Genomic DNA, 21,482 nt, shown 5'->3' with positions numbered 1-21,482 from the left:
GCCCGAGCATCTCTTAAAGAACATGTTTTAACGTCGCTTGGCAAAGCCCTGCCCTGCTCCCAGCTTTCTGCCCTTTGGCACTGAGACATTTGCTTGTCTCCAGCAAAGTTTTCTTTAATCCGCCGAGACAGCCCAGGGCTGTACCTGAGCCACGGCTGAATTGCTCCTTACGACCGATGAAATCCTGCAGCAGCAACTCCCCAACTCCAATACTTAAAGCACGGGTTGGTTTTAGCCTTTTTTTTTTTTTTTTTTTTTTTTGTCATTTGCGGAAACGCTGATTATATTTTTTTTTTATGCCATTTGTGGTCACCCTCGAATGGCAGTAATCTGTAGATTACATATTACGAGCCTTGTCATTACGTGGATAAAATGAGGTGGTTAAACGCTAAAATCCATTTTACTCACCACATTTGCTTGGGGAGAGTGTTAAGGGGGGGGGGGAACAAACTTGTAGGAGAAGGATTTAAAGCCCTCGCACCTGAGGTGGATGTGCCCTCTCTTCTGCTGCTTAGAGACCTCCCTGCCTGGTGGGCACCGAGCTGAAGACCCCCCGAACTTCACTTCGAAGCCCGTGTGCTCCAGCCCTCGCCTTCCCCTGGAGCCTTTTGTCCCCATTTTCGTGGTGTCTCAGCATTGCTCCACAGAACCGACTTTGCTGTGCCTCCCCTGGGTTTGCTCTGTAGCATTTCTAGGCTCCTACTCGCCAGCTCTCCCCCCGTTTGCCTCTTTCATGTGTGTCCCTGATCCCTCTCCAGCTGATGTGGTTCTCTAGAAATGTGGGTCTTATCCCGTCACTACCTTTGCCGGGACTGATTAGATATTATTTTTTCATTGGCTCTGCTACAATGGGTTCCTCCCTTTAATCTCTCGATATATTTTCCCCCTCCCGCTATAACCAAATCCATGAAATTCGCAGCCTCTCTCTTTGACACGACTGGCTCGTCTAATCACTCCATATCGATTTCCCTAACTCTTTTCATCCAGCTGAAGACACATCTTAAAACACTCCAAGCCAGAGTGTGCTCTTTGCTTTATACACACTAATAAAATGATTTACCCTTCTCTCTCTGCTCTCCTCACAGGAGAAAATCGTTCAAGCCGCGGCTATTTGTGTGTGATCAGTAAATATTTAGTGTGGCGACATCTTCAGCTCCTCTCCTGATCAATACCCAACCCAACAGGAGGTGGACTATTGTCCGGGTAGTGACTTGCTGAGATATCCTTTAGATAAATTCTTTGCCCCCCATACAGTCTGTTATGATTTATCCTAGAAGGGTAACCAGTAAAGAGAAATTGAGGCTTTATAAACGGCCGTTTCTAACCTGTCTACCGTGACATTAAAGCACCTAAGCTAGGAATGGGTTATTCCTCCCCGTCTCCCTTATCCCTTTGATGGGCTAACACAGCTCTGAGTATCACCCCGGGCAGTCGTCACCCCGCTGCTCCACACCCCCGGCCCCTCCAGCCAAGCCTAGTCCTGTTACTGCTGTGCAATGTCACGATAAAGAGCCGATTCCCCGATTCCCTGCAGCATCTCCGGGCACCGGGCTCGTCCCAGGGCTCTGCCCCGGCGCTGGGTAATGCAGTGCCCGGGGATGGAGGGTGCCCCTGTGACTTCCAGCCCACCTCCCTCTTCCTCCTCCTCCTCGCATCCCGCTGCTCTCCCTGACCCAGGATCAGGGCTGAGGCAGAGCGATGGGGTGGGGGGAGGATATCGGCTTTTTTGTTTGTCTGTTTAGGAGGGAGTTTTTTGAACGACATGGAAAATCTACAGTGGGGGAAAAATATATTGATGGCAATGGAATATGAAACAGAGAAGAGCTTAAAGCCCGGTTCCTGTGGTTAACCATACACCAGAGCTTTCCCAGGGTGATAAAATGGTCAGAAAGAGGAGTTCCTCTGTGTGTGTGCGTGTGTATGTTTTATCCTGATCAGTTATTTCACTCCTGGGAAAGCCTCTGGCTCGAATAGGAAATATTTCCACGTGTAATTACCCCAGGAGCGTGTGTTGTGTGCCCACTGGTCTCGGGTTAGGTGTCTGTGCAGCACACTCAGGCGAGACTGCTATGCCTTGGGTGCCTGATGCAGGGCTGGGTGCCTCTACACAATAGATACAGGGTTATATCTGGGGTGTGTTTGTGTGTGTGTTCTTCCTCACATCACGTCCTGGAGCCTACAGAAGTGCCCAGCTATTTATTTTATTTCCGTGTGTGTGCATTTGCACATAAGCTATGGGCTGAAGGCATTTATCTCTGTAAATGTACATTGCACGCATCCGTGCTGCATAAATATATGGCTGTGTGTTACAGATGTGCGACTGTTATTCAAATCTAAACCCAGCTACATCCACCTGTTAACTTTGTTTAGAAACCACTTCCACTAATGGCTTTTCGCTAACTTATTCAGTCTGTTACTCGAGTATAGGAGGCAATGGAGGGGAAAAATCCATATGAAACCCTGCTTACAGCCTCTCTTCGAGAGGACACTTTACACACCTTGCCTAGACAGGGCTCCTATAGAGCGCTTATCTCTCGAATATATCTTTATACTAATGCATACTTAATTGGTCTGTCTTGACTGTCCATATAAAACAATTTAATTAGGGTGCTTTCTGCTTTGGAAAGAAAGAAAGAAAGAAGAAGAAAAAAAATCTGCCCAGCATTTATTGTATTTAGCACCAATACAGGCAGAAAATGTTGCACAAGTTTTTGGTTGAAAGAGCACCTATGTGTCCATTGAAGGGCGTTGATCCGAAAAGACAGAGAGGACAAGTAAAATCGATTTGAAGCAACCCTCTCTGTCCCTTTCACACCATTCAGACACTCCATTCCTTCTAAGACAAAGACCCAGCGCCTTGGGAATGCTGGCAAGGGGGGGGAGAAAAAGGAGGAAAGGGGGGGAAAAAAAAAAAAGGAAAAAAAAAAAGAGGCTTCAATCCCCCCAAGCAAAAGGGAGAACTCTGAAATTCCTTCATATTGCTGTTATTTACGCCCCAAGATATGTTCAGCTCCAGCATTTTCTTCAATTCGACGTCTAACACTGCTGCAGCGAGGAATGTCCCTGGAAGGGGAGGAGGTAATTATGGCTATTAGTGCTGCGAGCCCAGCCTCAACCTTGGTCACTCGCAGGCTTTTAGGGTTAAAATAGCCCTCACCTCTGACCCCTGCGGAGCAAAGTTGTAGCTATCGCCACAAGTTGGGCCAAAGTTTTCAAATTCAGGGCTGGGCAACACCGGAGGGGGGAAACTTCCCCCTGGAATTATTTTTGGTTGGGATTTAAATCATCTTTAGTCTACTTAATTGCCTTTCCCTCCTCCTTTTGCCAAACAATCCCTTTTGGAGAGGTGGGGGGGGATGTCGAAATGCCCTGCTCCCACTACCTTTCCCACTGCTCTTTCCATTTAGGTTTAATTTGGCAGATTGTTTTCAAGCATGAAAATGGTTATCATCAAACTGGATTACTAGGTTGTCTTTTCATCCACGGATCTCAAGAATTAAATGGGGGTGTGGGGTATGGGGAGAGATGTCTCCCCTTTAGGCTTTCCACACCATGACCCATTCAGCTTTACAGCAAAAAGAGGGTTGGAAAAGGGGAGAAAGGCTGAAAAGCTTGAGTTCGTCTTTCGTGTTTTCTGTGCACCTTCACTATCCTCCTCTGCAAAGGGAGATTTTGGAAAGGGGGGGGGGGGGGGGAACAAAGTGAGGAGGGGAGAGAGCCCACAGATGAAAGGACCCCTCTGGCAATAATAAAAATTCATTCAAGTGGGCTCTGTCTCCATCTTCCATGTACTGATTAGACTTAACAAGAGTGGAAACTTGTGTAGACCATATTTATGGTATTAACGAGCAGTTAAAAGATTTATCCTTCTTCTGATCAATATTGCCCGGGCCCGGCCCGCCCCCCCGGCCCGGCCCTCCCCGAAGGCTGCGATGACGATCGTCTTCCTACTTTTTCATCATCGCGGATCGAGGTGGCAAAACCCTTTTGTAATTTTCATTAGCCCAGTAAACATGCAATTAACATGCAGCACTGTGGTTAACTTAATTCCTGTTTTAAGGCAAGGACAAGCAAGAAATGGAAGAGCGTTTGTTCCATTTGTCAAGTATGACACACTTCTTACCCTAACAGTTCCTTAAAATAAAAGCTCGGCTCCCCACCACCACGACCACCACCCCTCTTTCCAGAAACCCCCCACACTGATACACACACACACAAAAAGGAGCAGGAATCCATTAGTTGGAGAGTATTCTCCTGCCAAAGGCCGTATAATGTATTCCAAATTTTCCCAAGCCCTCACTGTACCGGGGTCCTGTCCCCCCCCCCCGTCCCCCCACCCCTGGGAAAGGGGGGCTGAGGAGCTGCTATTTCTCCTGGGTTCAAGATTCAGCCTCCTCCTAATCATAATATATATATATATTTAAATAAAATAGAACTAAACGTGCTTCCCATGTCTAAAAGTTGCCATGTTTGTGAAGGGGGTGGGGGGGGGAGAAAATGTCTCCAAGGGTTTCAATTAGCAACAAATGATTATTGCAACGGATTTTTGGTAATGAAAAAATGTGGAGTACCTCTTGCGAGCTGGGATCTCAGGGGCAGTGAAAGAGAGAGAGAGGGGGAGAAAAGGAGAGAGAGAGAGAGAGAGAGAGAAAGAGATTGCTGATTAGCTCGGATTCTTTCCCAACTTGCTTTAGCGTATGCTTGCGTTCCCTGCCGACCCTACACAGGACACTATATATTTTTTCCCCTCCGGTGCATGTGTTGATAGTTCAGCCTGTAGTTGTTTGCGGTTGGCTTTTTCTTTCTTTTTTTTTTTTTTTTTTTCCTCCTTCCTCCTTTTTTTTTTTTTTTTTTTTTTTTTCCTGCCGGGAGGGGGGAGGTGGGAAAAGGAGGGGGTGAGGGGCCCCCCCCCGAAATCGGTCGCTTTCATCCTACCCCCACAGTCATTAAGTTAGAGATTTCCCTCTCTTATTATTTTCTTCCTCCCCAGTTGGAAGGGTGGGTTGTGAATATTTTTCCCCCTTTTTTTTTTTTTTTTTTTTAAAGTCTCGCCTTTCCAGCTCCAAACAAGGTGTAGCGAGACGCTCTTCCTTCTAAGGAATGAAATGAGACAAGGATCACTCAAAGACATCTCCTACCTTGGGCTTGGGGATTTTTTCTTAAAGGCAAGGCGCACATTCCTAAGCAGCTGTGTACAAAGCCCCCCCCCCACCCCACCACCCCCCCCCGAAATCTTGTCTGTGTAAAGTTAGAGTGTGTCCAGGATTTTTGTGGGGTGGTGGTTTTTTTCCTCTCTCCCAAGGCTCATCGCTAATAATATATCGAAAGCACTTCCCTTTAGGTTGTGGGAAATCTCTTCCCTTCACCTTGCCTCCTTTCTCCCCCCCCCCCCCCTTGAAGGCTGTAACTTTACTTTTTTTTTTTCTCTCTCTCTCTCCCTTTTTTTTTTATCAGTTTGCACAATCGCTTAGATAAACACCAAGAAGGAGACTTCTCTTTAATTACCCAACGCACATCTTTCTGGGGGGCAAACAGCGGTCTGATTATTTTTTTGTTGCTTGTTTGTTTCACCTGCCAAACTAAAGGAGAGGTAGAAAAAGGAAGATGCAAGCGATTTGGGACCTTGAACAAGGCAAATATGGTTTTGGTATGTTTACTTCTAGTTTTTTTTCTTCTTCTTTGACACTTTTTTTTTTTTCGGGCAATGTGTTGTGATTCTTGTGTTTCTCTTTTAAGGAAAACAAAAAATCCAAAAAAGCAAATGTTAGCTAACGTGCGTCTTAAACGATCGTTTCTAAGGTTACGTGGGTTGCTCTGAGGAGGGGAAGAGGGGAGGGGGGCAGACCCAAGCGGGTGGAATTGCAGCACCATCAGTTAGCACGTCCTTTAGCTAAATAAAGCAAAGCAGCAAACAAACAAACAAGCGAACAAACCCAACGACCGGAATTGCTTTCCAGGTCCGAGGAGAGGGAAAACCTCCTCAAAGTCATTTCCAAAGCGGCGGCCGGGAGGTAGAGCCCGGTCAGAGCCTCCCTTGCCCGGCTCCGGGAGGAGGGGGGGGGGGGGAACCTGCCCTGGAGGGTGGGAATGGGGGGGGAAACAAGGCTCTTAAGTTAAGTGATAGGTATTAAACTGCACGGAATTATGTAGCCGGGTGCAGCTGGCAGCCTTTATTTAGGGGGAAAGAAATAAAATACTAAATACAAGCGGTCAGTGAGGAAGGTATAGCGCCGAGACCCCTCTCTCCCCTCCGGTCCCTTCTCCGGCTGAGCAAGTACAATGGGGGAAAAAAAGCTGGAATATACTCACCATCCGAAGGTGTGGTTGGCAGTTCGGCTGAGGCTTTAAAGCAATTATTTCTCCTTCATTTTTTTTTAATGGATATTTTTTAAAGGATTATCGCAAAAGGCGTAGATGTGACTTTAAGCAGCAAAAGTGTTTTGCTCTGACAGCAGCATGCGAGGCACGGTTCGTCGTTTAAAAAAAAAAATCACAAAACAGGATTCTCCCTCTCTTTCCCCCCACCCCACCCCCCCCCCCCCCTCCATTCCTTTACCACTATCCCTTAAAAATACCTATTCGGTGCAGCGCTCGCAGAAACCCTGCTGCAGAAATCTTATAGTCCGGTCTAGGAGTGCCCAAGCCAATTAATTTTAAATCCTTAGGAATTAATCAGATTAAAATGTACAGAAGTTTCATTCTCGTACGCATACGTGAGCCAAAAGTCGTTTCCCTTTAAGAGATCCTTTTCTTTTAAAGTTGAATTTTAGGCAGATAAGAGACTTACACTAGGGGGCAGCCGGATACTGTACTTGCTCCAATCTTAAGCAATTTTTTTTCCTCTCTCACAGCATATGCTCTGATTTAGCACTGTAAATTTTTCAGAGGACCCAACTCTGACAGCCCCTGGTGATTTTCAAAGTACCACAAGCCAGTGGTTAAAAATTGCATTGACTTGGAAGTTCAGAGGCACACAATAGGAGCCACTTTCCCTATTCATGGAACTTCAGTGTGGTGGAAGAGAAAAACACACACATACTACATTGAGGGAGAAGAGGAATTCATTGAATTCTGTTAGACGTAACTGCTTTCCACTGAGTTCAGAGCGAAACTCGGTATTTATTCGATGCTGTATTCATATTGCGATTTAATCTAGAAAGAATTAGAGGACTGTTAGGCAGCTTTCTGCCAGGAAAGCAGTTTCCCCTTCTTCTCTCTTTATTTTTTTAAACCTAAAGATTTACACCGGCTCTCTGCCCAGCTCTATTTTAGCAAAATAAATCCTTCCACTCCCTCTCATTAAAATAAATTTACATCTGCAGTAAAATGGCAGGAGGGATGCGTTTGTTTATTTGGGAAACCAATACGCTCTTACTTTTAAAACAGAGCGTTCCTATTGTCATTAGGCTGGGAGAAGGACGGTGGAGAATGTCCCCCTGCTCTGCGAGGCGCTCAGGTTTCCAGGATTATTGAGCGAAATTAGCTACAGTTCATTTTTACATTCATCTGTTCTGCCTCAACCCACTCGCAGGGGTGTTTTCAAATAAATAGCAAAGCATCTAATGATGCTAATAGATAGTTATATTGCTCCATCCCTCGAAGAGCAAATAGTTAATCTGAGGCATTCTTCATTAATGCTTGAGCAATCAGCGTATACGGCGGCTTTTAAGCGTGTATCAATGGCTTTTCATTTTTACGATCCTACGTTCAAACTATTAATATTGTCCGTCCTCTTAAACCCGCTTTCTCTTCTGATTTCTACGTTTGTTAAGACGGCTTTAATGTAATTTTTTCATATGGTGAATTAATCCTGTTTACTTTGTCAGGTTCGAGGCAGGAAAGGTTGGTGTTGGGCTGGGGTTTCGTGGTTTTATTATTATTGTTATTTCTCCTAAAGAAATTCAACATCAGCAACAATCTGTGACTATTCTGTATTTTGAATGCCCACCCTCCCCGAAAGGTGACCTCCTTGGCTCTGGGTTATTTGGAAATCATAAGGCAGTTTCCCCACATTTTAACGGGGAAAGATTCCTTTCCTCCTTTCTGTCTTTCCAGTCCCTCCTGGTCCCTATTTCGGGGAAAGGTCGGGTTTGTCCTGTCAGGATCAGTGGGAATGCTGCAGCCTTGTCTTTGAAATTGAGCCGCAGCCTATCTCCGTTCGGGGGGTCTTGGTACACCAGGTTTCCGAGCAGGACACTGTCAAGTCTCTGTGCCTTTTTACAACTTTCCAGTCACCTCAGCACCTGCGGCATTAGCCAAATATATTATTTCTGCTGCAGGAGGAGGAGGTGTGCGTGTGGCAACATGAAAAAGTGTGTGTGAGGAGGTGAGGGGCAATTAATTCTTTGCGGAGGGGTGCCCAGGTCTGTGTCCCCTCGCCCGCACTTGGCGGCCGGCTCGGATGGGAGCGTACGGTGTTTGCACTGGAGAAATAGTCCGGCCGAGCTTTTATCTGGCTACGTTAACGTGTTTTCGTATTTATCTCTCCGTCCCTTCGCTTGTCCCGGTGTTTTTTGGCCATTTTCGCGAGGAGATGAACCCCCTGTCCCCGTTCCACTGTCCGGTAGCTCTGTTCGGCGGGAAATAAACAACTGTCCCCCTGTGCTGAGACCGGTTACCGGTGCTCCCACTGGAGCACAGGGCTTGTGTTACCGTGTCAGGGTACGTGTCACCCAAGAGAACAGAAAAAAGGGGGAAAAAGAACACACAAACCCCCCAAATACAGTTGAAAGGCTCGGGATGAGCTGCGCTATAGCGATGCCGTGGAGGTGGCGAGGGGAAGCCACAAGCAGCACACGTTGCGGGGTCTTTCAGAGCACGGGGTAAGGGACAGACGCTGTCTTGCGGGAACCGCGGTACCTCGGCCGCGGCGCAGAGCCCGGGACGAGCGGCGGAACCCTGTTACCCAGCTGGGGCCGTGCTGGGCTAGCGGCCGCTCCCGCACCGCCGGGCCAAGGACACGCAGCACGCTGAGTGCGGGCGGCCGGGACGAGCGCAGGTGCCGCCGCCGGTCCGCCCGGAGCGAGGCCGAGCTGGGGGCGAAGGCAACGCCGGCCGCGGCTGGACCGCAGCGTGCGGGAGGCGCGTACCTGCGCCGCTCAGCGCCGGCGGAAGCCGGACGGCGGCTGTTGCCGTCCCCGCGGCGACGGAGGGGCTGGTTTTCACTTGGTTCTGTGCAGTTTTACCTCAGTTTCCCGTCAGACCTCTGATTTGCACCCGCCGCCACCTCACGACCCCCGAGGCCGTGCCCCGCCGGGCGGCCCCAGGTGAGGCGGCGGCGGCCGCGCTCCACTCCCGTCTCTGGGCTCGCCTTAACCCCTCTCCCCAGCGGGAAGAGGGGAAGGGCAGGGCGAGGGGAGCGGGGTGCGCGGGGGGACACCCAGTCCCCCGTGGCGGTTGTGGTAGTGGTGGCAGCAGCGGGGCGGCGCCTGCCTCTAGGACCGCGCGGGCGGCGGCGGCGGCGGCCATGGTTTAGGCCGCGCAGGAGGCGTCGCGGCCCAATGAGGGCCGAGGGGCGGGGCGCGAGCTTTTGACCAGTCAAACGCCGGTCGGGGTAAGGGAGGTGGAAGGAAGGGGGGGAAATGTGTGTGTGTGAGGGGGGGGGGGGGGGGGTGGTTTGCGCTGCGCCTTATAAGGCGCGCGGTCGCCATGGCAACGCGCGCTAAGTTGCAGCAGCCGTGTCAAAGTTCACTCTCCCGCCAGCGGGGCGAGCGGCCGGCGGGGAGGGAGAGGGAGAGAGAGAGGAGAGAGAGCGCGAGAGCGAGCGAGAGAGAGAGCGCGAGGGCGCGCGCGCTCTTTACGGCTCCGGCTCGCCGCTACGGCCCACGCGCCTCCCGCCCCGCCCCGCCCCTCCCATTCCGCGCCGGTGGGGGGGGGGGTAGTGGGGGGCCGGTGGGGTGGGTGAGCCCCCTCTTCGCTCTTTTAATTGGGGGGGGGAGGGTTGTCGCTATTTCCCCCCCGCCCCGTTCCCCGCGGTGGTTTTTTCTCCCTCCCTCCCTCCCTCCCTCCCCGGCTGAGGAGCGATGCTGCGCGCTGGGTTATGATCCTTCCCTCTCTCCCTCCTCCTCCTCCTCTTCTCCTCCTCCTCCTCCTCCTCCTCCCGCTCCCCTCTTTTATCATCCTGGCTGGCTGGGCGCTGCTGTGCTGGCGAGTTGACTCCTTCCCTCCCCCCCGCCCCGCGGCCCCCCTCCCCCCGCCCGCGCCGTGAGCACCGGCGGCGCGGAGGCGAGAGCCCACTTGCGAGGCGGCAGAAGCAGCATAAGGCAGCGCGGCGGCGGCGGCAGCGGCAGCAGCAGCAGCAGCACCCGAGCGGCGGCGGCGGCGGCGGCGGAGGGGACACGGCGCGGCGGGAGCGGCGAACCGAGGAGCGAATAAACGATCATAATTAATAATAATAACAATAATAATAATCAAAACAGAGCGAGGAGAGGAGGAGGAGGAGGAGGAAGAACAAACCCAAACAGCCAGCCCCCCCACCCCCGAGCCCAAAAGAGGGAGAGACAGAGAGAAAGAGAGCAGCGCCCGGGCGGAGCGGCGGAGAGGAAGAATTAAAGCGAGCGAAGGAGGAGGGAGGAGAGACAGAGCAGAGAGAGAGAGAGGAGGAAAGAGGAGGAGGAGGAGAAAGAGGAGAGGAGAGAAAAAAAAAAAAAAGAAAAAAAAAAAGAAAAGAGAGAGCCCACAAAAACAAAGCGATCGCGGTTGATGTTGCTGCTGCTGCAAGCTGGACTTCCAAAAACTACGGCGAGACCGGCCGCCTCTCTCCGCGCCGAGAAAAGTCTTCTCCGCAGCCGCGCGTGGTTTTTTCCGCTGTGTGTGTAATCTTTAACCTTTTATTCATTCTTATTTTGATGGCTTTCCTGAATGGCTGACTGCGAGCTTCCCTGGACCTGGCCCCCAGACACCCGCCTCTCCTCCTTCAACTACTCTGCTGCAGATCAGCTCTAAGAGAGAGAGAGGGAGATCTTTGAAGAGATTTTCTTTTTTTTTTTTTTTTCCTCCTCTCTCTCTCTCTCCCCCTCTCTCCTGCCCCCCCTCCCCCCCCGTCCCGAACCCCCCCACTACCCTCTTTTACTTCGCTCTCCTTGGAGCCCAGACAATCGACTCGCAACTCGCCCCCCCGCACACACACCTCCATCGCCCCGTGCTTCTGCACCTCCGCCGGTACCGGGAGATCCCCCCCGCCCTGAGCCTCCTGAGAGGAAAAAAAAAACCCAAGGAAACAACAAAAAAAAAAAAAAAGAGAGAGAAAAAGGGGGCAAAACAATAGAAGAGAGAGGGGGGAAGAGAGAGAGAGGGGAGGAGGAGAGAAAAAAAAAAAAAGCAGAGAAAAAGACTGCTGCAAAGCTGATCTGAACAGCAAAGCAAACAAACTTTGAAAATAAAGGGGGAACAGGAAGTTTGGCAACGGTGTCCCATAGATATGGCAATGGTAGTCGGTGCGTGGCGAGACCCCCAGGACGATGTGCCCGGAGCTCAGGGAACGCAGCCTTCGCAAGCGCCGCCGGTGCAGGGACCCCCGGCCGGGGCCCCGCACACCCCGCAGACCCCGGGCCCCGGCGGCCCCCCCAGCACGCCGGCCCAGCCCAACCCGCCGAGCCAGCAGAGCCAAGGAGACAAGCAGCAGCAGCAGCAGCACATTGAGTGTGTGGTTTGTGGGGACAAGTCTAGTGGCAAACATTATGGCCAGTTTACCTGCGAGGGTTGCAAGAGTTTCTTCAAGCGGAGTGTAAGGAGGAATCTCAGCTACACTTGTCGTGCCAACAGGAACTGTCCCATTGACCAGCACCACCGCAATCAGTGTCAGTACTGCCGCCTCAAAAAATGCCTCAAAGTTGGCATGAGACGGGAAGGTATTGGGATTTCATTTGTTTTGCAATTTTTTTTTTCACTCGCTGCGTTTTGGGTTTTGTTGTTTTCTCTCTCTCTCTTTATATATATATATATATATTTATTATTATTTTTAACCTCCCTCCCCAAACCCAACCAGAACCTTTCCTTCTCCCACCCTCCCCCTCACCCTCAATAAACAGACAGAAACTTTCTCGCAATGAAAGAAAGAGGTGCTGGGGAGGGTGGGCAGGGGCTCTTGCATGCTTTTCTCCCGCACTCGTAATTGATTTGTGTTTGTTTTGATTTTGCTGATGGAGGTTTATTGGAAGTGGATTTTTAGTTTCACGCTGCTTAGGAGCGAGATGAGGATTCTGACGTGTGGTTACTTCATGTTTCCTCCTGCATGCTCCGAGTTAGCTGCTCCGGGCATGTGTATGTGTGTCTCTGTGCATGTGTACACACACAAGAGATGCACACACAGGCACATATATATGCATATAATATATATATATCCTCCAGCACCCTGCCTTAGATTGCAATTTTACACAGGCGGTTCAAATTACTATTACAATGGGACTCACCCTACCGAGGCTCTACAGCACTCCACTGTGGACTCCCAGCTGGATTTTTCATTTAAAAATACATATACACGCACATCTTCGTGCGTGTGTGTATGTATATATATGTATATTGCCGTTTGTCTGCCTTTCCTGGTTGTTATTATCCCACTTTTCCTTTCTTCCTCTTTATTTTCTCGTTCCACCGGGAGAGGCAGGAGGAGAGTTAGAAGGGGAGGGTGGCGGGGGGGAAGGAAAGAGCAGTCCAGAAGTAAGTGTGGGGTGCTCGGGTCTCTGCAAGTCGAGTCTTTGTGATATAAAATTAGACGGGAAATGTGAGCCTGCAGTTTTCCAGTGCGTGCTCTGTGTCTGGACGCTGCTATGTAGGTTAAGGGTTAGGGGGCTTGGGACTTGCTGGGCTTCTCTCTTTGTGTTTCTGCAAGAGTAACTAACCTTGTAATAGTGGCGATAACAAATACAAATCAAGCACATTTTTAGGCGTTCTCCCTTCTTGCCGTCTCTCTGCCTCTGAGCCCTTTTCCTCTCTCCTTTTTCTGTCGCTGTCACCGTGTAAATTTATTAACAAAATGAAAGGCCCACTTTCCATGGGCAGCAGAGGAAGGTGCCTTTGGATCATGCCCCCAGCCTCGCCAGGGGATCTGCCGGGATATTGAGGGGTGATGTCGGCTCCTTTGATATTTTTTTATGAAGGGGGGTGTGTATAATAACACCAGCAACAATATATTCAGTGGGCGAGAAACGCGTGTGGGACCAGCGCCGGGGATTTTGAACTGAAGTGCTTCTCCTCTCTTCCCCTCCCTCGTTTCCCATCCTTTTCCCCTAGCCCCAGATCAATAAGCTAGTTGAGGTGTAATGAAGAATACCCGGGCACACAAAGACGTACCCTACATCTCTTGAAGGAGGGGAGGCGGTGGAGGGATTGGGAAGGGGGGGGAAGAAGCGGCTTGTGGTATGTTTTGGGAAGTGAGTATCTCGGGCTCCTGCAGGCAGTCCTGGCTGAGCGGACAGCATTGCTCTGCTCTTATTGTTGCTTTGACTTGACCCAGGAGCTGCAGAGCCTTCAAGCGGGGGTACGGGCTGAACTCTGGCTGAAAAAAATGCATGTTTCCCTCTTAAACTGACTTGGTCCGGTGTCACACAAGCACGCACAAGCACACAAAGCAGGCTGTATTGGAACCGATGGTCGCAATTCAGATATTAATAGCTGTAGTTTCTTCTTTATTTACTGCAGCGGTCCAGAGGGGCAGAATGCCACCCACACAGCCAACTCATGGTCAGTTCGCCTTGACAAATGGGGACCCTCTCAACTGCCATTCCTACCTATCCGGATATATCTCCCTTCTTCTGAGAGCAGAGCCCTACCCCACCTCCCGCTTTGGCAGTCAGTGCATGCAACCCAACAACATCATGGGCATCGAGAACATTTGTGAACTGGCAGCTAGGATGCTCTTCAGCGCGGTGGAGTGGGCCAGGAATATCCCCTTCTTCCCAGACCTCCAGATCACAGACCAGGTGGCCCTCCTGAGGCTGACCTGGAGCGAGCTGTTTGTCCTCAACGCTGCCCAGTGCTCCATGCCCCTCCACGTAGCTCCGCTCCTGGCAGCTGCCGGCCTCCACGCTTCGCCAATGTCTGCTGACCGAGTGGTCGCCTTTATGGACCACATACGAATCTTCCAAGAGCAAGTAGAAAAACTGAAAGCATTGCATGTCGACTCCGCAGAATATAGCTGTTTAAAGGCCATAGTCCTCTTCACCTCAGGTAGGCAGCATTTCTTTGCTCTTCCTTTTTCCTCCCCCGGGCCCTCCCCGAGAACTGTTTGCTCTTCTAAAGTGTTATTGCCTGACACCCCACCACCGCTCCCTGCTCCCCAAGAAGCGGCGCGCTCTCTTTACTTTTAGGATACAGTGCCCTGTGGTCTCCCCTTCAGGGCCTCGGATCTGAGCATCCCATCTGTGGGGGAGTGCAAAGTAAAAATAAATTAAGAAATAAAGAAATAAAACACACAGAGACACACAAAATAGACAACCTAAAGACACCCCAACCCTAGTTGAGTAATGCTGGGGAAGAGGGGGCTCGGGGAGAGGCACCCATTCGCCATGAAAGACCACGCTTTTTCCATTGAAAAGAATATTTTATTTAACAGTATAGCTCTGGGTTGTTGCATTTAATGGCACGCATCTGAACAGCAGCAAAATCTGTTTGATGTTGTTAAATACAAGTCGTCCTATCAGTGAAAACAGTTTAAAAAAAAAAAAAAAAAAAAAGAAAGATGAGCATTTTATGGGCAGCAAGGAAGGGGAAAAAAGCCCTGCAGGATTAAAAATTGAATTAAAAAAAAAAAAAAAAAGAAGTTAAACGCACAAAGCTGAGTTTAAAATATGTTCCCTGCCATCCCATAAAATAAAATAAATCAACTTTCCAAAGAGCTGTCTCTGATTTAAAAAGAACGTGGCAGTGAGCAGTTCTGTGTCATTTAAGCTGAGGGGAAAAGTTTGCATTTGTACCCAGCAGGAACTGCAGGCTCCAAAACGAGTAGCGGGTGCGAAAGGATCGTTACCATAAGTAGACAGGGATAGTATGGAAAAGTAAGAGGCGAGTGGAGCTGCTGCTCCGCAGTGTAATTCCGGGGTGGCAGAACCATGCCTCTCCCGAGGAAAAGACCTCGAGGTGTTTCTTAGATAATCAAAGAGAAGGGGAAGGGGGGGGTGGGGGGGGAAATACGTGTCAACTTTTGCTGCCTAGAAATAGTGCATGAGTTATAAAGCAATAATTGAGTGCGTTGTGAAATCTAATTAGCTTGCACTAGAGTTTAACCTGGGTGAGTAATAATCCTGATATTAACTCTGGAGGCTAAATTTTTTTTTTATTCTTATTATGTTTTTTTTTTAAACAACAAAAAGAAAAAAAAAACACCACTCCTCTGCTCGCTAATTTGTGCAATACGTTATCTCAGATTGCTAACTTTAAGGCTGCATCGGCAAGCCAATGTGCTGGAGCCCTAGAAGTTTTGGGGATTAAGTTTAAAAATCCATAGATTTCTTCTGTAACTCCTTGGAAAGCTTGGGAAAGTGGCCACGCGATAAACATATGAATGGAAGCAGGACCTGTAAAATAATTACTCATCGGAGTTTTTTAAAGCCTGATATCAGGAAACAGGAAAAAAATGTAGTTTATGTGGGAAAAGAAGGGCTCACAATCCGTTCCTTGTTGTATTAAAGGGGGTCTGGGGAACGAAGTCATTTTCTGGACTTTGTCCAGGTTCTGGGTCGTGACCTAAACTTCCTTTTATATATTATTGCTTTACACATAAAAAACTTCTCCTTTTTTTTCCCCTTTTTTTTTTTCCCTCCCCCCCCCCCCCCCAATCACTCGTGCTAAAGTCCTGAGGTGATCAATGATCAGGGCGCATGGAGCCATAGGGACACAGGGATCCCGAGTGGGAAGGGGGAGGACATGGGGTGCTCACTTCATTTTTTTTTTTCCCTATCGTTTTCTAGGATGCATTTTCCTCTCTCCCTCGCACAGCGAGGATCCCACACACGCTCACATCCCTCCCCAAGCCCCTCGCCAGCTCACACTCACACCGAGGAATTTATTTCCAATCCTGCTTTTTCTCCCAAATCACTTATTTTATTTTTCCCTTTTATTTTTCTCCCCTTTTTTTCTTTCTTTTCCTTTTTTTTTTTTTTTTTTTTTTTTAGCCTTCTGAGAAAACAATCGTCCGATCCTGTCGTAACTGTTTAATTTATTACTATTTTCAAAATGTGAGGCCTGGCGTGTAAATTGCCTCCCAACTAGATAAACGTTTCTTGTTATCTTGATTCTGGGGGAGATAGCCGCATGCAAGGGACAGAAAGAAAGAAAATAAATATAGGGTGATGCCCACAGCTCCTGCAGCACCCCAATAACACAGTCTGATGTAAAGCAGACGCAGATAGATGCATATAATGTTTGCTGCAGCCTCTTTTAAGAGGAGGGAGGGGGGGAAATCTGGGTTCTAATGACTCGCAGAATATGCATGTGTTAGCCCTGCGCCTAGGAAAGCCACAGGGAGGTCAGGTCACAACCTGTGCTCTTTCAGCACAGACGTCTCTGATTTAAAGGGAACTTATTGTATTTTAGCGTATCAGGGAAAAAAGGGGGGAAAGAAATGTCCAGACCCTATCAGGGAGTTTTCTTCTTGTAAGGGCCTTTAGGTTTAAAAAGAAGAAGAAGAGGGAAAAAGAAAAAAATAGAGGGGGGGGTAGAGAGGGGGGAAGAAAGAAAGAGAAAAGAAAAGAGGGGGGAAAAGAAACAGCTCAAATGAACAGAGAGATCACAGTTTGCATGGCTGCCTCTGAATAGGCTAAACTGACAAGATCAGTTTTAAAGGGCCACTTAAATCAGTTTCAAAGACTGAAGAAAAACGCGTTGTCTTCTTTGGGGGAGAATCTGTTGCTGGATCCGGGGCGCCATTATCTTTGGCTGGGCCAGTTTTTGATGATGATGATGATTATGATTATGATTTCTATCACTATCCTTACTACTCCTTCTCATCACATGGGTAGGCTCTCCCCAATTATTTTCCAAGGAGAGGGGAGAAATAGTGGCTCCCTTTCCCCCTTTAGACTCAAGCCTTCCCCGCCTTCCCCCAGCCTCTTCCCCCTAAAAATATAGATGCACAAAATTCCTCTTGGCCAACACCTCCTTGTCAGCCCCTCAGGTCTGTCGTGCCATGAGAAATCTCCACTCTGGGAGCTGGGCTCAATCCTAAAGGAGACCCTCCAGAAGAGAGAAAGAGAAATACAACCTTACACGCATGCACAGAAAGAGATTGTCCCTTTTGGTAAAACCTACTGAAACTGGGGGGCGAGGTGATGGCGCAAGATCTACGCTTAATTCTAACCATTAAAAAAAAAGATCAAATTTAAAAAATTCTAAAACCACTTTTTAATCTGATGATTGTTTTCTTTTTTTTCTTTCTTTTTTTCTTTTTTTATTTTTTTAATACACTTTCTTCTAGATGCCTGTGGTCTCTCTGATGTAGCCCATGTTGAAAGTTTACAGGAGAAGTCACAGTGTGCTTTGGAAGAGTATGTTAGGAGCCAGTATCCCAACCAGCCAACACGATTCGGGAAGCTATTACTACGTCTCCCCTCCCTTCGCACTGTCTCCTCTTCTGTCATAGAGCAATTGTTTTTCGTCCGTTTGGTAGGTAAAACCCCCATAGAAACCCTAATCAGGGATATGTTACTGTCTGGCAGCAGTTTTAACTGGCCTTATATGTCCATTCAATAAAATATTCGAGAGAAAAAATAAAATAAAAAAAATCTTAAAAAAAAAAGAATTAAAAAGAAAAAATTGAGAAGGGCGATGAAAGAGAGTGAAAGGAAAGCAAATGACATTTGGGTTCTGGTTGTTACTTAAATTTCCTTCTGCTAAGAAAGGATGTAAAAGGATGTTACAAGTTTGCTAAGAGAAGACAGGAAAAAAAATAATGGACTGTGAATTAAAAGAAACAAAACAAAACAAAAGGAGAGACTGTCAAATGAACTTTTACAGAATGCATTAAAAACTCCCGTGTCGTTCCGAAAAAAAAACTTGCTACTTCTCATTTTTTGTAAAAAATTCAAAAAGAAAGAGTGAAAGAAAAAAGAAAGAAAGAAAAAGGAGAAAGAAGAAGCGAGGAAGCGATGTTGGGCTTTTTCTTTTTTTCCTTTTTCTTCCTTTTTTTTTTTTTTCTGGGGTAAACTTTTTTAAAAAAAATCTCGCTTAAAGTGCATTTAAAGGAAATTTGGAGAAAAAAAATTAGCAGAACGGAAGAAAGTAAGTCTTTTTTTTCCAAATTATTAATTGTCCTATGTGTCTATGTACCTATAGCTGTTCTTTTTTGTATTTTTCTGGTTTCAAACCAGTTTATTCTGTGGTTCTATAATAATTTTTGATATAACCTTGGCTTCTTTAAAAAAAATAAATAAACTGTGTATCCTTAAAATATATGTTCTGAAAGAATTAAAACTGAGTCCATGAAAGTATCATAGGAAGAAAGGAAAAGAGAAAAAACCCCCTCAACAACACAATGATGGAAGCGCACTTAAGGTGGTGACCCAAAATCTAGCTTGAAGCTGAGAGAGCTATAATTATATAGACCTGAATGAACCACACGTGTCATATAACTACCCCCCAATCTAGGTTTTTTGATATTCGGTCAGAAAATGAACTGTGGGGATTTATTATAGGTAGAAGGAATTTGTGTCCAAGACACATTACGGTTTTTTATTTAAAAAAAAAAAAAAAAAAAGGAAAAAAAAAAAAACAAAACCAAAACCAAGCAAAGTGAACTTTTGTAATTTGAATTGGGTTCCACATAGTTCATCATGAATTGTTATTAAACTCCTCTATCTGTTTGTATATTTGCAAGCCCTTTGTATTATAATAATTGTTGATATTTTCCCTTTTTAAAAAATACCATTGAAATCAGCATGACAAAATAACACTGTTGGCACTTATAGATAACGTGATTGATTCAGTATCTTAGAGTTTACAGTTTTGTGTTTAAAAAAAAAACTGAAGGTTTTTTTTTTTCTTTTTTTAAGTGCAACATTTCTGTATACTGTAAAAGTTATAATAACTGAACTGTTTGGTCGAGTCTTTGTGTGTTATATTCCAAGGAAAATTGAAAGTATTCAGAAATTAAAATATTATTTGATATCTGAAACTTGTTTGGCTGTCATAAATGTCTTTCAGAAACCGCATTACTTCTCTCTAGTTTGCAGTCATTTAAGTCCATAGGCGATTGATTTGTTTACTTGTCACAGTAAGTTTGTAGCAGATGTATTGTAGTGTATTTACCTGTTTAATTCCGGGATGGGGGCGGAGGACTTAAGTTCGTGGTTTATCTCTGGTTTTAGGAAGTACTATGCTGAAATGGTAAACCATCAACCCCCATTCACCTAATCCTCCTGTTAATTAAAAATGGATTTTCTGGGGTAAAAAAAAAAAAAAAGGCCCTTATTTTTGTCACACTTAAGTGCCTGCGTAGGAGAGGTATTGTTGTGAAAAAGTATTAGAAATCTGGAGATCAGTATCTATTTTATGATCAGAATGGGGCGAAAAAACCTTTTGTAAATGTCTGACATAGGCGCACAAGATCATTCAAGCAAGGTAATAGCAGTATTGTAAATATAGGTCAGTTGTTTGCAATGAGTTTTCTTTAAGTATGTGTGATTTTTTATAATACTCCGTAGTTGCCATCTATCGTTGTCATTGAGAGGTCTTCAAATGGAGTGGCTTTAGCTTCTAGCACTGAGGAGTCGGGTTTTAATGTATATATATACTCGCAAGTGGGTTTTTCTTTTTTACCTTAGACTGTGAAAGCATGACCACAGGTCATCTCTATCTTTTACGTATGACATATATGTCTGTATGTATCCCTGCATACATACATGCGTAGGCGCACATGCATCTTCCCTGGGGGGCTCCAGGGCCCTCTCCCCAGCCCTTGCACAGGCACAGCTCCCATGGGTGCCATGGCATAGGACCGGACAAGCCGTCCGGGAATTCAATGCTATCCCGAGCAGGCAGACAAAACCCCCCAAATCTGAAGGAAGGCGAGATGATGTGGTTTTGCAAAGGGGTGATATTTTGTTTCTTGTGTGTGTCAGTTCTTTTTCCCTTCTCTCTGCACCTCCCTTCCCCAATCCTCCCCTTGGTCTGTAGCAGATGCTTTGTATGTGAAAGCTTGCAATTTTGTTCTTGTCTGAGGCTTCCCCCTCTCCCTTTTTACCACACGTAACTACACCATGTTGTGGTTTCACAAAAAGAGAGAGAGGGAGGGAGGGAGATCATTCTGTAAAGTCGATTAAACCCTGATCTTTAGTGTGTTCCAGTTAGACACATCTGTACTGGGGGCTGAGGGGCGTATGACTGTGAATTTGAGCAGAGTTTTACATCTGAATCATAGCTCCTTTTCTATAAATATATAAATATATATAAATATATAAATATACTATTATTGCAGGGGATTGCTGACCTCTAGATTTAGCTTTTTCTATTGCAAGTGCTATCCATGTGAGTGTGTGTGTGTGAAGTTTTTATGCTTACTAAGAACACAGGATCTTGACTTGTTTGTTTTGTGTTAGTTTATTGTAAACAACCATTTGTTGTAAATTGTTATTGGCATTAAATTATAATTTATGATTTTCAAATCCAAAACATTCTCTGCTTTTTATGTTTTAAAGCCTGTAAGCTATCTCTGTATTTATAAGTTTCTCGCAGCGAGCTTTGGTTCACAGAGAATAATAGTAAACAGAAAATGCACCAGGGTTAAATAAAAACACACACACGCACACACACACACACACATACACACAAGCCCCATGTATATACGTTTGGAATGCTCAGAGGAGGATTTGTTTAGGGACTTCAGTTAGTTTTAAGTTTATAGCATTTAAAGAAAGTTTTTCTTTTCATGCTGAGTTAGAACAAAAGATCTATCCAAAGATTGAATTGGACAAAAGAGGAGGGTTGGGATCGAGGAGCTTGCTCTGTGTGGAATTGAGATTTTTTTTTTTAGGGAAGAAAAAAAAAAAAAAAAAGGAAAGCTGCTAAACATGGCGACTCTTTCCCTTTAAGTCTCTAATTTATTTTTTTTTCCTTGCGGTTCCCCCCCTTCCTAACCCTCCCTTGCATTCCCCCCCCCCCTTTAATCTGAGCTCACTTCGCTTTATTCCTTCCCCACTGCCCCTGCCACCGGCGCAGGGAAAGACCTAAAGGCGACCCGGAACGACAGCGAAAGCTGCGGAGCCGCCCGCGGTGCAAGCCACAGCTCGGGAAAGGTCTTCTTCACCCCCCTTCCTCCTTCTCTTCCTCTTCTTCCCTTCCAGCCGCCGCTCTCCTAAACCTTCTCCGGCCCCGCCGGGAGAGTGCCGGGGGGGGGGGAATGCGTACGCGGGGCGCGGAGGGGGCGCGGAGGGGAGGCGGCTCTCCCAAGTTCAGACAAAAGCGGAGGGCTGGGGCGAGAGGAGGCGCTTGGCGGGCGGTGCCAGCCGCGTGTGGGGCTGCCGGGGCCGGGCAGCGCCCGCAGCCCGCGGGGC

The 21,482-nt window shown here is 47.2% G+C and overlaps 1 protein-coding gene and 1 long non-coding RNA gene across 5 annotated transcripts in view; one reads left to right on the top strand and one right to left on the bottom strand.

Moving 5' to 3' along the window:
- Nucleotides 1–9,547, bottom strand: part of LOC133221976 (uncharacterized) — a 34,082-nt gene extending 24,535 nt beyond the window's left edge. The window contains exons 1-2 of the long non-coding RNA XR_009728139.1: nucleotides 6,576–9,547; nucleotides 6,310–6,445 (exon numbers count right to left, since the gene is read on the bottom strand). This is a non-coding gene — a long non-coding RNA (uncharacterized LOC133221976). The remainder of the gene's footprint in view (nucleotides 1–6,309; nucleotides 6,446–6,575) is intronic.
- Nucleotides 5,056–19,105, top strand: NR2F2 (nuclear receptor subfamily 2 group F member 2). 4 transcript variants are annotated; one of them, XM_061371282.1, is made up of 4 exons: nucleotides 5,056–5,165; nucleotides 5,586–5,647; nucleotides 13,639–14,166; nucleotides 17,411–19,105. In XM_061371282.1, exons 2-4 carry the CDS (start codon nucleotides 5,605–5,607, stop codon nucleotides 17,683–17,685), a joined length of 846 nt encoding a protein of 281 aa, XP_061227266.1. In that variant the 5' UTR covers nucleotides 5,056–5,165; nucleotides 5,586–5,604; the 3' UTR covers nucleotides 17,686–19,105. The 4 variants fall into 4 exon arrangements, with proteins under 4 accessions (XP_061227266.1, XP_061227264.1, XP_061227262.1 ...); XM_061371280.1 differs by lacking the exon at nucleotides 5,056–5,165 and having other exon boundaries at nucleotides 5,244–5,647; XM_061371278.1 differs by lacking the exons at nucleotides 5,056–5,165; nucleotides 5,586–5,647 and adding an exon at nucleotides 10,026–11,849 and having other exon boundaries at nucleotides 13,618–14,166.
- Nucleotides 19,106–21,482: the final 2,377 nt, after the last annotated feature.

This window comes from Neopsephotus bourkii, unplaced genomic scaffold (assembly GCF_033783945.1).
Source record: "Neopsephotus bourkii isolate Nb327-2 ecotype Australia unplaced genomic scaffold, CSIRO-AGI_Nbou_v1 NB_1572, whole genome shotgun sequence".
NCBI lineage: Eukaryota > Metazoa > Chordata > Aves > Psittaciformes > Psittacidae > Neopsephotus > Neopsephotus bourkii.
Note: the sequence above shows the minus strand (reverse complement) of the source record. Positions and strands in the feature narration are given on the sequence as shown.